The sequence below is a fragment of the Acyrthosiphon pisum genome, chromosome A2 (assembly GCF_005508785.2).
Source record: "Acyrthosiphon pisum isolate AL4f chromosome A2, pea_aphid_22Mar2018_4r6ur, whole genome shotgun sequence".
Lineage (NCBI taxonomy): Eukaryota > Metazoa > Arthropoda > Insecta > Hemiptera > Aphididae > Acyrthosiphon > Acyrthosiphon pisum.
Window position 1 is genome coordinate 62,061,036 of NC_042495.1, and position 15,332 is coordinate 62,076,367.

A 15,332-nucleotide genomic window follows, 5' to 3' on the forward strand; every position below is an offset into this window, starting at 1 on the left:
TAATATTATTATGCTTATGAGTCCAATATCCATGAATGTTGGTTTATTTTTGTCGGTTTAAAACAATAATTATTTTTCATACTTAGTACACAATTCTATGAAACGGGTATCAGCTAATGAGACCATCATCATTCGGTGGTGGCCAGCGGGTAGCAGGGATAGATGTTTTTGTTTTTGCTATTATTAGTTGTTCTTACAATCTTACCTACTACATGCCCATTACATATTTCTATTTTTGGGTTTTCTCATTGTTTACGATGTAAAACTCCAGACTAACAATGGATATTAATAAATATTAAAATCATCGTATTATAATGCATATGACCAAACGTGTTTTCTATGTAATAGATGAAAAATAGAAAAATGTAAAAATAAAATAATAAAAATATTTTAAATTTTCAAATTTTTTTTTAGTTCATTTAAATAAATTATCTAGATAAGTACTCATAGATAACTAGAATTTTATCTAGATGAAGATAAAGATAACTGAGTAGAAATTTATCTAGATAAGATAAAAGATAAATCATTTTTATCTAGATAAATTTATCTAGAAATTTCCCAACACTGGCCCACGAGGTTCGCCAGCTGCAAGCATGTTACCCAAACCGATACGCGCCGCGGAATAAAGTCCTTGTTTAATATCGACGTCGGATTATGTGCTCACGAGTATGGACATTATTATTAATATATATTGCTCAACCGAATATTATATAAAAACTCAATGAAAATACAGATGGTAAAATAGTGGACATTATTCTCACTATGTATTTATGAGGTGCGGAGTTGAGGGGGGGGGGCAACTAACGCATGATAAAACTTATATTGTACAATTTAATAATCTATAGATGATGGATCATTCAATATTGTCGATAATGATGCGAAGTTATGTTTTCTAACGTGAGAAATGAGAATGTATTAAAATTGCTTAGTATCTTATTACTATCATTATTATTGTGTTTCTCTCTCTCTGTCTCCGTCACTGGATATCGTAACACAAAAACATCGTCGTCGTCTTGCGTATTATCACTATACAATGATACACAATATACACAGTACCGAGTAGGAAAAAATAAAAGAACCGCAAGAGTTCGTTGACGCTTTTGTTAAAATATATTATCATCAAAATTCGTCCGTGTTTCATTCCTTACACCCCCCCTTCCCCCCCTAAGGAATGAAATACGGATGAATTACCCGTTGCGTGCCGCCAGCTTGTACGTGACAACTGAAGTCTGAAACTCTGAAACGACAACAGACACTATGTCCCTCCATAGGTTACAATCGTGCCCTAAAAGAAGAATATTGTGCGCACACACAATAAGAGGACTGGAGTACGCAATCGTTGCACTTACGAAACTGAAAAAATGTGTGTGTACTATCGCCACTAGGTATATAATTATGTTATATTTATAATGTGAGGACTAAAACCTTATCATGGACAAAAACTATTATTATAGGTACTTTTTCATCACAATATAGGGTTTTTCTTCTCGAAATCACGTACATGGAATAATAATAAAAAAAAAAAATATTAAATCGCAGTTATCAAAAAAATTAAACGCCACGTTAGTTTTCCCTTTTATAAAAAAAATATTAATACCTAATCCTATTATTACAATATTGATCGCCGAGAACGGTATTGGTTCGCGCAAAATAATTATATCGTTTTGAATGTTACCGGTGGATTTTCGTTATTATTAAAAATTCGCCCGTTTAAAACCCCTCAAAACGAAACCGTAAATAGACGTCCTCTCTCAATTATTCGTATTGCTCATAAATCATAATAATATAATAACACCGTTTATATTACCTTCATGAAATATGAATATTTATATAAGTGCTCACGCGTGAGAGTGTGTATACCTTATTGGATATTATTTGTTGACCGTATGGAGGAGAAATTGACGACGACGACGGCGACGACGTTCTGCATGATCAATCTGTCGTGGAGAGTTTTTTTCAGCACGCATCTATCCGCGCTTTCTATACATCATTTGGCTTTCGCTCGTCCGCCAGTTGTGTCGTGTCGTGTCGGTGTCGCTCAGTCAAAAACGTCTCGTTGCAGTTATACTATAACCGTCCTCATAATATTATTAGTTATAATACCGACAGCGCGCTCAGAGTATCGGTAACTAAAAATTGAATAGTAAATAAAAACCCCGAACGAATATCGTCGAAGTCTTTGCATAATATATACAAAGCCACACGTCGCCGGACATTCTCGTTCGTTTGATTATCATTGTTATGTGTATTTTTTGTGTAAAAATTTTAAACAACAACAAAATCATTAATATTGACCATTTGTTTTTATCGTTTTTGCAGACACTTCGTACGAAAAAGCCTGCCGCCGAGGAAGCGCTCCCACGACTCCAGTGCTCGGCAACACCAGGTCGCTGGAACTCACGCCCTCGAGAATTGTGGTGAGTTATTAAATTATTATTATAGGTAATAATAATTACTATGTATTAGCAATTATTATTGTTCTACAGTATAATATTAGGTATATTATATTATTTATATTCCGTGCGAAACGTACACTTTTTAGTCGATTCTCCTATATAATATATTATCGTCGAGTATAAATCGTAATATTCGTACCTATAATATGGATCATTTGGCCTGGTAATTTGTCGGACGTGTTTGTTTTCGTAATGAAATTGGAACGAACGACAAATGTCTTTAGTCGGGTACCGTATGTTCTGCGCTAATAACGGCTCGTGCGGACATAATATTCTGTGTAAGGTATGTCCAACGTTTTGATCTTTAAAAAGAGTGAAGAAATTCTTCAAAGAGATTGTCTCTCTTGTATGAAAATTATTATACTCGATGGCGCGGTAGACACGGACAATTAATGTCAACGCGATGACTTTGGGTTTCCGCTCGTAAAACTAAATTGACTTATCAAACAAACTAGCGTAAAACGTGCGCGCATCCGCTATAATATACTTATACTATAATATAGAATCGGTGTACTTGTGTACACATTAACACATATTTTATGGTAGTTGGCCAGGTACTAATTATTTTTATGGGGAAATTAGAAAGATCCACTTTGTCGGACGTGCACGTGGTAGTCTAACAAATAAATAAAGAAGAAAGCCGAAAGGTGTGCTTTACGATACCTAATATCGAACAGGAATATGCAAATTGTTTATAGATCGTTCAAAAACAAATAAAAGTAACCGGCGTTCAGTTTTAGAAATTTCGTGTGATTATGAATAAACAATATATCCACATAGGTAGTAGGTTGTAGACTTATAGTATACATAATTAAACTTATTTAAATCATAATATTATGTGACAATAATAAAATATTAACTTTGTATGATACGAATATTTAATCATTGAGTTAACGCACGAATTTAAAACTATCATATAATTTTGTTTTATTTTATATTCTCCTTTCGTGAAATCTATAATTATTTTGAAAAATCATTCCAGCTCATGTAATAAAAAGTCAGTGTTGGGTAGTAACGTAACGAAAATAACGCGTTACTGTAACGGCGTTACTTTGCTGGTAATCGTTACGTAATTTCATTAGAATTATTTCCAAGTAGCGAAAATGTAATGGAAAATACTTTTGAAAAGTAATTTCTATAGAATAACTCGTTACAGTTTCGAATTATTATAATTACCTACCTAACTATTGCGAATTGAAAAAAAATATATGTATAATGCGGGTATTACTATGTTTACCAATCTAATATGTATATATATTTAATTTTAACTCGACGCAATTCAGTTGTCAATGCTTTTGATATTTGAAATGTCTGATTGCACCGAAATTCACGAGAACAGTTAATTAAATTTATTATTTCTTTAAATAGGTTTCCTATGAATATAGCTTGTGTAGAAGACTAAATTTTATATGATCCTATTAAATATACAGATTTTATAAAGAATTTGCTTGTCCAACTTGCCTGCAGAAGATTATTGCCAAGAAATTTAAAAAAAAAATTTGTTTTTGTAACGAGAAAGTAATGAGTTGCTTTTCTATTTGAAAAGTAAAGTAATTTCATTACAATTTTATTTGAGTAACGAGTAAAGTAGCTTAATTACTTTTTAAAAGTAACTTACCCAACACTGTAATAAGTAATACCTATAAGTTATAACAGTGATTTATTAGGAATGATTAGGGCATTTTAGAAATGCTGATGTGTTTAACAAGTGGGTGCTAGGTACACGTGTATTTATGTTACGCCGATCTTTATATAATTGTGTCTTCTAATATATATTATTTATTACACACGTAGACGCCTAGTAAGTAGGTACGTACAATTGTGTTAACATTATATCACCGAGGATTTGCCTTCGGTAATTTTGTAAATTCATTGTGATTGTACGCGTCGTTATAATATTAGCACCTCCAAGGCAGTTATTTCTATTAATTATATATAATATATCTACCAATGACGGGGAAATTCGTTATTAGTAGATAGTGACATGTTACTGTCTTATAATGGTAAAAACTAAAAATTTTGGCTTAGATTGTCTACAAATCCAACATTGTATTTGATTTTAAAGATATAAAAAATAACCATTCTATTTATATTTCGTAGTAATTTTAAATAGGAAACAGTTAACATTTAAAAAAAATTGAATTGTAAACTCGAAAATGTGTTGATGTTACTTAATTTATTTTATTTTGTATTAATATAAGTAACAGAATATACAAAAATATCGTACATATATGCCTCGATATATGCTGATCGCTGATGAATCATCAGTGATGATGGAAAACATTTCAACCCGTTTCCCTATATCACGCCAATTATAAATTAGGCAAAAAATTAATGATTATTACGGTGCAATAACCATGAAAAATGTTACATAGGTTAAACTACAGCAGTATAACAGGAAAATGATTGATTTAATTTTCACCGCCCAATTCCAAGTTTATCAAGTTATATGTATTGCTCATGATGTGGCCTAGCGTTGATACTTTCTCGTTTATTAGTTGATTTATAAAAATAACAACATTTTTTTTTATATGTAAACAGTTAACCTATATTTAGTTTTTAAAATTACCAATATAGATAGGTGTTTAATTTATATATAATATTTATTTATTTATTTATTTTATTTAAATTTAAATCTATGAGATTACTGGCCCTCACTGAGACATACTCGTGTGGAGGCCCAGGGTTATCTACTATACATTACATATTTATACAAAAATTATAATTAACAGATATTTACAATTTTTATGTTTGAAATTAATATCCTAATTGTATACAATAAAGGTAAAAACAAAAACAGATAAAATATGTTATAGGTAGATTTGTACAAAATAAAATAATTTTATGACAATAATATTCTGAAAGAAAATATGTGTGTGAACAGAGTAGTATATTTTTAATCAAACTTAGTGATGTCACATTCATACATTATCCAGTATAAATTAACCATTAATATATAACTATTATAGTAGAATTTTTTGTGTCTTGCTGACTATAGATTTTATTTTACATAAGTCAAGTTGTGCATGTTTAAATATTATAATTACTCCGATATAATATGTAGGCCGTGGTTACAATAAACATGGACAATTTATGCGCTACGTATTGGGTGCATCGTTGCATAAAAAAAAGTGGCTCAAGAGTTGTCCCTTCAATAAAAACATTCATGTTTATTTTATAGTTTATGCCGGTGTACCTATTTGCCGTGTACTATATTTTGTAAATGTACTTTCCGGGACAAGAGCGCTTTCAGATATACGACGAAATATTTTGTTGCATTGTTTTGTGTCACTATAATACTATGTATTGTCCGACGGTCATGACGTGATGGGTTGGTCGCGGATGAAAAGCGTTTTCAAAATCGCGCGCTGCGCCCACTCGCTGCTGTTGTTTTGGGTATCAGCTTAGAGGATATGGTGATGCGATTTATTATATTTCGTGCGCGTAATACAATATAATATTATATTATGTATATTGTATACATGCAATTTTTAAAAAACAGTTTCATGTTTGGCAAAAAAACCTCGTTTAAAACTTTCACTCCGAGCAAAAATAACTATTATCATCCGAACATGGGCCGGGATGATGTCGTAAACCGATAACGCCCGTTGGCACAGTGTTCTGATATAATTATTATTATTTGCTTGTAATTTTTGTATAGATTAGCTGGTGAGGTTATTTATACCTACTTATATCGATCGAGATGATTTTGTTGTTATCTATGCATTTAATTTTGTTTTTGTCTATGCATTTAAAGTGATGGAGGCTGGGTGTTAAAATTTCTTTTTGACGTTTTTTTTTCAATAAATATGTGAACACATTTATTCAAAACAAAATATTTATTATAAAATGTTTTTCATTACCTCTCCTCCTGTCGCAAATTACTGAATACGCAACTGATTTGTGATTTTCATCGATAATAATAATAATATATCGTCATTTACTTACAATTTAGTTTTTTGTCAACAGAATTTCTTTTCAAAACGATCGTTCAGGTCAAATCCGTTAAAACGGACCAAGAGCGTCACGAAGTTGGAGCGAAAAAAAGCACTGGAATCTGATGGGTAAGTAAAAGCAATAATATCATTATAAATTATCATATATATTATTTTATTGTAGATTGTAAATACCACCCTTCAGTGGCGCCGTGCCCCACTAACAGGTGCATCTTCCCGTGTATAATATTATTAAACTAAATATTTTACCTGACTCATGTCCAAACTTTAAAACTATCATTCCTTTTTAAATACTAGGAAATACTCGGAAATATCAAATAAGTTAAATATTTAAAAATAAATCAGTTGTATCAATTTTTGTATTATGAGTATCGAAAAATATAAATATTTTTCTAACTTCATAATAAACTGTAGCTATGAGTCACTGCTCACTACCAGTTTTGTGAAATATCAATTAGATAAAAATTTGTTTATGGTTTGGGAGGGAGCACGCAGTGAGACACCATAGTCTTATCTTTATAGTTTATAATAAAATGTATAGATGAGATTGAAGGTACATCACAGGTTTGGAATTTAAAAATAATAATAACGACAAATTACGTTTTTTTTCATCGCAGAAACGCTAGCCCAGGCAGTGGACCTCGGCTGAGGACGTCCCGTTCACACGAGTCGCTTCTGTCTGGCCAGTCACAGAGCATCATGCAATCATTAGACCTGAGCAGCGGCGGTGTGGAGATTAAACCGCTACACCCGTCTGTTCTGGGCCGGGAGAACTGTTTCCAGGTGACGTTGCCAGCGGGTAACACAAGGTACTTCTCATGCCGCACAGCCGAAGAACGCGACAAATGGGTGTACAGGTTTGTTTTTACTTTTTAGTAAATTTTCAAATACTCGGTATAATATTATTGTCGTTGCAATAACAAATTCACATCGTTTTTTTGCACAGTTTGAGAAAATCCGTACAACCCGACCAGGAGCACATACGTCGCACGGAAAACGCGTTGAAAATATGGATTCTAGAAGCCAAAGGGTTGGCTAACAAAAAAAGGTACGAGGTCGTCCATTTAATCTACAACTTACTGGCTACTGCACACTATGATTGTATCAGTTTTGATTTTATCGATTTTGATTAAAAAAGAAAAAAGAAGCTGCTACAGTTGTACAAAACTAAATGATTTTTGATATTTTATGTCGAAATGATTTCTTAGGTATACCGTATACCAGATACTTAAGTATTTTTTCATCAACCAGTAATAATAGGTTTTATAAATTTTACAGTAGCACAAAATTTAATTTTAATAGATATATCATTCAGGGATAATATAATATATTACTTTTTGTGAAATTTTATAGACACCCAAATACCCAATATTATACAGTATACAATTCAATTTATAAAAATTAAAATGTCACAATTTCTTTTAATTGAACATCACAACATTATTTATAGTTATATTATTATTAACACTGTCAACCCGTGCAGGTATTTTTGTGAGCTATGTCTGGACAAAACGCTGTTTGCACGAACATCATCAAAACAGAAATCCGAGCTCTGTTTTTGGGGCGAACACTTTGACTTCACCAGTCTACCACAGGTGAACGTCATAAATGTGCATTTGTATCGGGAAGGCGAGCGAAAAAAGAAAAAGGATAAGAGCTTCTTAGTCGGTGCGGGCGTAGTACATATATTAGTTAATTTATATTTTTAAAAATATAGTAGTTAAGAGTTTTTTATTCACCCTATTTACAGGCACCGTAAGCATTCCAGTACATGATGTCACGTCTAGATTCCTTACCGAGAAGTGGTACCCGGTGACCACAGAGAAAACCCTCAAAGACCCTCCTTCCTTGAGAGTGAAATGCCGTTTTCAGAGTGTTGACATACTGCCCGTACAAATCTATCAAGAATTCTTACAGGTGATTAAGATTTGAATGAATTTTAATTACCAAAGCACCAGGCCCAGTGTCCAATCAAATTATAATCATAAAACTTATATACCATTGTTGTAGTATTTGAGAACGGATTACAAAACCATTTGTGAAATCTTGGAACCTGTCGTTGGAGTCAAGGCCAAAGAAGACATTGCCACGGCTCTAGTGCACGTCATGCAAAAGGAGAACCTAGCTAAAGAGTTCCTGTCTGACATTGTGATGATGGATATTGAAAAGGTAGAAGATGATCGACTGACATTCAGGGGTAACTCGCTAGCCACGAAGGCAATGGAAGCATACTTGAAGTTGACTGGAGAAAAGTATTTACATGAAACTCTGAGTGAACTTGTGTCAAATGTCATGCAAACTGGTTTTGATTGCGAAGTGGATCCTTTGAAAGCGGGAAGTGCGTCAAACTTGGCCAAACAACAGGCTAATTTAAGAAATGCCGTTGAAACCACATGGAATCGTATACTCTCTTCCCATACTTCATTTCCATTGTATGAGATTATATTATACATTTATATAGTTTCATGTTTGATTTCATTTTGAATTTTAATTTTGTTTCAGTGAACTTCGGGAGTGTTTTACAAGGTTCCGTGAACGTATGAACGGTTCTGGACGCCACGATATAAGTGACAATTTAATTTCAGCATGTATTTTTTTGAGATTTTTGTGCCCAGCCATTTTGTCACCTAGCCTTTTCAATATTACACATGGTGAGTTTCAATTTATAATTAAAATCAAGGCTTAAAGTGGGAAAAATTTTTATTGAAAAATAATATCATTTTATGTATAATGTGAAATGTAAAAAATTCTAATTTGTTTAAAGGGACGCTTTTTAACCACCGTCCGAAGTAGGGGACCGAGTCCCCCTGCGTCTCCATCCAATTTAACCCCTTATTAAAATACATTTATATTTATATAATATATATATAACGTTTATTTGAATGATTTTTTTTATATCTTTTACAGAATATCCAAATGAAAAAGCAGCACGGAATTTGACATTGGTAGCAAAAACACTGCAAACCTTGGCTAACTTCACACGATTTCAAGGAAAAGAAAATTTTATGGAGTTTATGAACGACTTTCTGGAACGCGAAGCAGCTTCAATGAAATCTTTCCTGAAAATTATATCTGTTAGTCTCAATTTTAATCACAATCATAAGCTAATTATTTACAATTTTATTTAAAAATATATATAATTTCATTACATTTGCAGAGTCCTGTACCAAATGGTTATTCGACTCCACAAGACCACTCAACTGAGTTTGATGGACACATCGACCTTGCAAAACAATTGAGCATACTTCATACATTGTTAATGGAATGTGTGGAAAAAATATCTCCAGTACGTCTTCAGGAAGTAGAAAAGTTGCACATGATACTAGAAAGAATACAATTAGCACTTGCTCAGCCCGCTGGAGTTCGAACACCATTAAAAAGTTATATTGAAAATCAACCATCTAATGAACCGAATAATATTTACCAGCCTGTACAACATCAAAATATTTTTAGGTTTGTAGATAAGGAGCAACTTGACAAATATAATTTATATTTAACAATAATTATATTTTATTTGTATTTAATTTTAGATATAATGATCCAACATTGAAAGATGCCTCTCAACGTTTGTATGGGTCAACACAAGGGTCGTCTTTGAACAGCACAAATAATTTGGTTGGAAGTTCGACATTATTGTGTGAAAAACGTCCTATGACCAATACAACACGTGCTTCAACTCTACCCCGTAATGCATTCTTCTCGTCCAATCCTGGTTCACCTAACCTACAACTTTGTCCCAAGCTAAAATTTGATGAACCAGTTACCACGTACAATGGATTCACTCCTCATCATCACATCAATCATAATAATGGTCACAATTCTGATGTTGAAGAAATCGACCAACATCAAAAGGGAAGCCAAATGTCCATTTCCACATTATCAAATGTAGCATCCTCAGGTTATCAGAGTTTTGCAGCTTACAGTCAAAGCTCAAGTCCTGTCGATTTGACCAATAACAATGGCAAACCGCCATTAGCTAATGGTAATGCTGCTTTGCCTCCTCTGGCATTTGTCAATCCTGTATACCAACATCATCACCATCACCATCACCACCATCATCACCAAAGAAAACAGCGGCCACGATCATGTAGCTCTTCTGAAGATGAGAATACTCCAGTCAGTGATAAAGTAGCTCAAGTGGCACCAAGATTCCTACCACCCCATCGAGCTCCAAGAACTAATCCACAGTGCAATGGTATGGCCAGATCCTTAGCTTGGAAATGGTCTCCGAGCAAAGTCAACGGAGTCAGCCCTAATCCTAAATGTATACCTGGTGGTATGTTATGCTCATTAATGTTAATGGTAATTTTTTTGATTAAATATTTTTTTGAACATTTTATACAGATGTTAAAAAAGTGTGCCCTGCTGAAATGCCTTTAAGAAGGCGTGTGTCCATTGATTCTAGTCGTGGAATGTCTGAAGACTCTTCTGAGGATGAAGACACAAGAAATCAAAATATTGCCAACAAATTGAAAACTAATCGCTCCATTGATCAGATAAGCGTAAGTAAAATTAATATTTATTTAATTATATTTTACTTATATATAAAGAATATAAATTCAGTACCAGAAGGAAATTGAACGTCTTCAAACCAATGTGCAAATACTTAAATTAAAGTTAGAGCAGGCCGAACAGCAATTAGAATCTGAACCAGATTCACCAGAAATTATTGATAATGAACCAGATAATATGAAAAATATAATAGCTAGGTTAGTATTATTGTGTGTAATGACTTCAATGACAAATTTTAACTTCACTATTATTCTTCAGGTTGATGTCTGTGGAAGATGAACTAAGACGTGAGCAGCGCAAAATGTCTGACACACTAACTCATAAGCAGCGTGTGATTGAGGCTCAAGAACACCAGATTGCTGCATTGGATGCGGCTAACAACCGATTGTTGAATGCTTTAAGCCAGCTCAAAGAACGGTACCAAATGACCAATGGAAAAACCAATAGTCCAAGTCCCAACATCAACCATAGACTGCTTGCCGAGCTTGGTGAACTCAAAAGCTCATCTTGTTAAAAACTGTCCTCGATTAAATATTTAAAGATAGATAGTATTTTATCTTAAAAAAAATTTTATATTTTGTCTGAAATAGGTTCAAAGTTTCAATCACAATTTTTTTGACTTAATTTTATTGGGTAGGTCGTCGCGTTATTGTATTACTGCGTTTTTACGTAAAATAATCTTAATTAAATTACTAATTTCAAATCATTATCAAGTATTATTAACTTTAATGTGTTCTTACATAGTTATACATACATATATTTTTTTTTAATGTAAAATAATAATTAACAAACTTAATATTATTTTAAACTTGGTGGTTTATGCGAATTTATCAAACCATTATTTTAGGTTTTTAACACAGATGTATTTTTCCTCTTTGATGAATCTTTGTTTTTTATTATTATTTGTAGATTTTAAGCGCATTATGATCGTTAAGTTAGCTGCTAAATGTTCCTTATAAAGTTTTCAGTTTATATCACTTAATGAGTACGTTTAATTTAACAAACTGGTAGTGTATAATATTATTTTAGTGTGTTAATCAATGATTATTATTATTTATTTATTATTATTATTATTTTTTTTTTTTTACATTCTGTTAGAGTTATGTTGTTGAATTGTTTATTTTTTATTTATTTTTCAATATTGATTTGGGTGTATCAAACTTAAAACAAAATATTTAATGATTTTGGTTTTATTTTTTTTTCGTGTTTTCTTGAGAATAAGTTTTGTACCAAAGATTATTACTGACAAATCATTGTATTAATTCTAAAAGGACTGACGAATTATACATTTTTTTTTTGGTGACCTTTTAAAAATTGAGTTTTCTAATTTATTTTCCTATTTATATATTATTTGCTGAATAACCCGGCGTTGCCTGGTAAAAAATTGTAATTAATTAACTCCTTTTGGGTGTATCTCGATGTACATAGGTATAAAAGCAAAATCATATTGTATTTTAATTTTTAGCCATCCCGCCTGACGTTGTCCGTGAGTTTCATGACCGACCCTTATGGCCAACTGAAGTATATTATATATTGACGCAGCTATTTGAGTGAGCTGAAGCTCGTATAAAATATGCGGCCCTTCTGGTCCAACAAAATAATAATAGTTATAAATATCTATAAGCCTTTTGCCCCAACAATTGAATGTGTATAATAAATAAATAATGAAAAAACCCAGTTTGTGGAGCGCAGACTGGCCAGCAGGTTCTGTGATATAATATGAATATAATACTCGTAAAATGATAAAAATCATAATCTAACAAGTATTGCCCTTATAGCTTACAATAATAATAAATAACTAGTGCTGCACGGTTGTGTTCGTGCCGCACACGACTTAAATAGCTCACTTCTCCCACCACACGATATACTATTTTGTCGTCACGCTTGCACCGAAAGTTTGGTTTTCGATTGAGGTTGAAGCGTTGGAAAACGTCCTATTTCCGTCCAGCGGAAATCCCTAAAAGTGCCGGGTGGTAAAGTGGAAATCCAAAAAGTCCTGGGCGCATTATCACGCGCGTATAAATGCTAGAATTTATTTATGAATGGTCAATGCTAAGTGCTAACACTATTAATTGAATTATTATTAATTAGTTATTGGCTATTTCTAACGTTATCACACAGTAGTACAGTACACAATGCACGTTACGAATTTACGATACACTAGGAACCTAACCTTCTTATATTTGTATATTTGTACAATATATTTTTATACTTGGAATTTTAAAAATTGAATGGTTCCACTAAAGTGTATTTGTAATCTATAATATTTGTTGGAAAAGAAACTTCGTTTCTATCTGCTGTTCCATGACACAACTCTTTTTTTTTTGAAGGAGAAACGCTTCTTACCGGGCAGATTGAAATTGGATTCTCAAAGATTCTATTTACAAACCATAAAATACTACTTTGAATATGAACAATTTTCAGAAGACCTGTAAAAAATTCTCCTCTTTCTAACGAACAAATAAAATTAATCAATTCAGACCACTACGATGCGTGATACTGTGATAGTTTTTCCTGTAAAGCGTGTTTTGAGCAAAATCTTGCATTTTATTTTTGGTCCGGTGCCGTTGACATCTGTGCGTGCGTAGATAGCTCGGTATCGCATACAATCACACTCACACAGTGGCGGACGCAGGAAAAAAATTCAGGGGGGGGGGATTTGAAAAAATAAGAATAATTACCATTATTTTGAAATAATTATTTATTGTATTTTTGGAAGTCGTAAACTCGTAACAATTAATTATAAAATCAAATTTATCCGCCTCGGTGTTTTTGCCATAATATTCAAGATATCTTCATAAGATACCTCTACGTCTCTGTATAAGTTCAATAATACTAATCCATTCAATCGGTCCTCCGCCGTCTTGTTTCGTAAATAGGTTTTTAATCTACGGAGACAAGAGAATGATCTTTCACTCGAAGAAACTGAAACGGGAAGTGTTGCTCCAATTTACAAAAATCGATGTATAGACTGATATAACGTAGATTCGCAAAAGTTTAGAGCATCAACATTCAACAAACGTTTTTAGCCTTTTTTCGGCGTATTTGAACAATGTCTGAAATAATAATGTAAATAAGTTTTCATATAAAGAACAAAGAATACCTAAGATAATAAAAAAAAAGTTACCTGCGCCACATTGTGATATCCGATTCTAAATCTTCATCAGATCCCTTTATGTCATTTGGGCATTTGGCCACTCCTTTCTAAACGTTTTGACTGTTGAGACTATTTCTTAGGACACCAGGGTCGTCAATGTCTTTGTTATTGTCATTGTCCACTATTAAATACACAATATACATTAAAAATAATAAACTATACGTAGCAATAAATTCGTTCTATGACACTACGAGACCTTCGTTTTTTTCAATTATTGTTTTGGATTTGGAAGAAGAGTTTTTAAAAAAGTCGGTTATAGATGTCTTTTGTCTTTTCATTTTCAATTTTATAATAATAATATAACATAATATTATAATATAACACTAATTCACATTAACTAATGTCTAATTCGGACTTAATGCCATGACAATGCGCACACCCGTAATGACCGTAATACAATATAGCCGTATAGGTACATAGGAACATTGATATTATATTATCTGAATATCGAAGGAAACGATTGACTATTGTTGATCGTTATCGCATGACCATATACACTACGACTTCATATTATAACATATAAATAAATATAATAGATTATAATGTGTAACGTTTAACGAGTAAACGAAATAGGGAAACCCATCAATCATAATATACCAGTGCAAATAATATTATATCGATTACGTGTATGTTTACTTATTTTTACTTACTGATAATAAGCGACTTACAAACACGCATTATTATTACGAAGTATTGTAGTCATGCAATTTCAAACTTTTGAGCTTAAAGTAGTAAAGTACCAATAGTCAATACCTTTTAGAACCTTTGAAAAATTACAAATTATTACAGATTCATTTTTCTTACCAAAACATTTTTTTCTAGCATATTTTAACGTCTTTTGAATAATTAACTGTTTTTAGGTACCTACATAAGATAAAATAACTATTACGTTTTAAATTAATCATCCATTCATTTCGGGGGGGGACAGTTTCATTGTTCGGACTTCAGATCATAGGTAAACACTTCACCCATCAGCTGATCGAGTTTCGCTTCTATGTTGTTCTATGACATTATTGTACGTGCTTACGCCGCACCTGTGTACCACCTCCCATGCATTAACATAGGCAGTGTTTGGAAAGAACGTCGTTCATGAACACGCGTTCACGTTCATTTTTAGTGAACGATACGTGAACGTCACTCGTTTTATTAAAATAGAACGTGAACGTGAACGACGTTTATATTTTTAACGAACTCGATCGATTTTTAAGACGTTTAATTTATTTACCCTTTAATAAATATATTTATAAAATA

General features: G+C 32.5%; 1 protein-coding gene and 1 long non-coding RNA gene across 3 annotated transcripts in view; one reads left to right on the forward strand and one right to left on the reverse strand.

Moving 5' to 3' along the window:
* The window catches only part of LOC100169606 (probable Ras GTPase-activating protein), a 62,157-nt gene extending 50,169 nt beyond the window's left edge, over nt 1-11,988 (forward strand). The window contains exons 2-15 of one of the 2 annotated variants that reach the window (XM_001945666.5): nt 2,320-2,417; nt 6,426-6,520; nt 7,030-7,269; nt 7,359-7,460; nt 7,896-8,080; nt 8,163-8,329; nt 8,423-8,844; nt 8,915-9,063; nt 9,320-9,486; nt 9,570-9,865; nt 9,943-10,688; nt 10,757-10,914; nt 10,976-11,121; nt 11,183-11,987. In XM_001945666.5, the coding sequence (XP_001945701.2) occupies nt 2,320-2,417; nt 6,426-6,520; nt 7,030-7,269; nt 7,359-7,460; nt 7,896-8,080; nt 8,163-8,329; nt 8,423-8,844; nt 8,915-9,063; nt 9,320-9,486; nt 9,570-9,865; nt 9,943-10,688; nt 10,757-10,914; nt 10,976-11,121; nt 11,183-11,438 (3,227 nt within the window). In that variant the 3' untranslated portion in view covers nt 11,439-11,987. Of the gene's footprint in view, nt 1-2,319; nt 2,418-6,425; nt 6,521-7,029; nt 7,270-7,358; nt 7,461-7,895; nt 8,081-8,162; nt 8,330-8,422; nt 8,845-8,914; nt 9,064-9,319; nt 9,487-9,569; nt 9,866-9,942; nt 10,689-10,756; nt 10,915-10,975; nt 11,122-11,182 lie in introns of both variants that reach the window. The other variant, XM_008183102.3, reaches the window with a different exon arrangement.
* Nucleotides 11,989-12,117: 129 nt separating this feature from the next.
* Nucleotides 12,118-14,713, reverse strand: LOC115034081. The gene is made up of 2 exons (XR_003839470.1): nt 14,052-14,713; nt 12,118-13,980 (listed from the first exon to the last, which is right to left on the reverse strand). It is a non-coding gene; the product is annotated as an uncharacterized LOC115034081 (long non-coding RNA).
* Between the last annotated feature and the right edge of the window lie 619 nt (nt 14,714-15,332).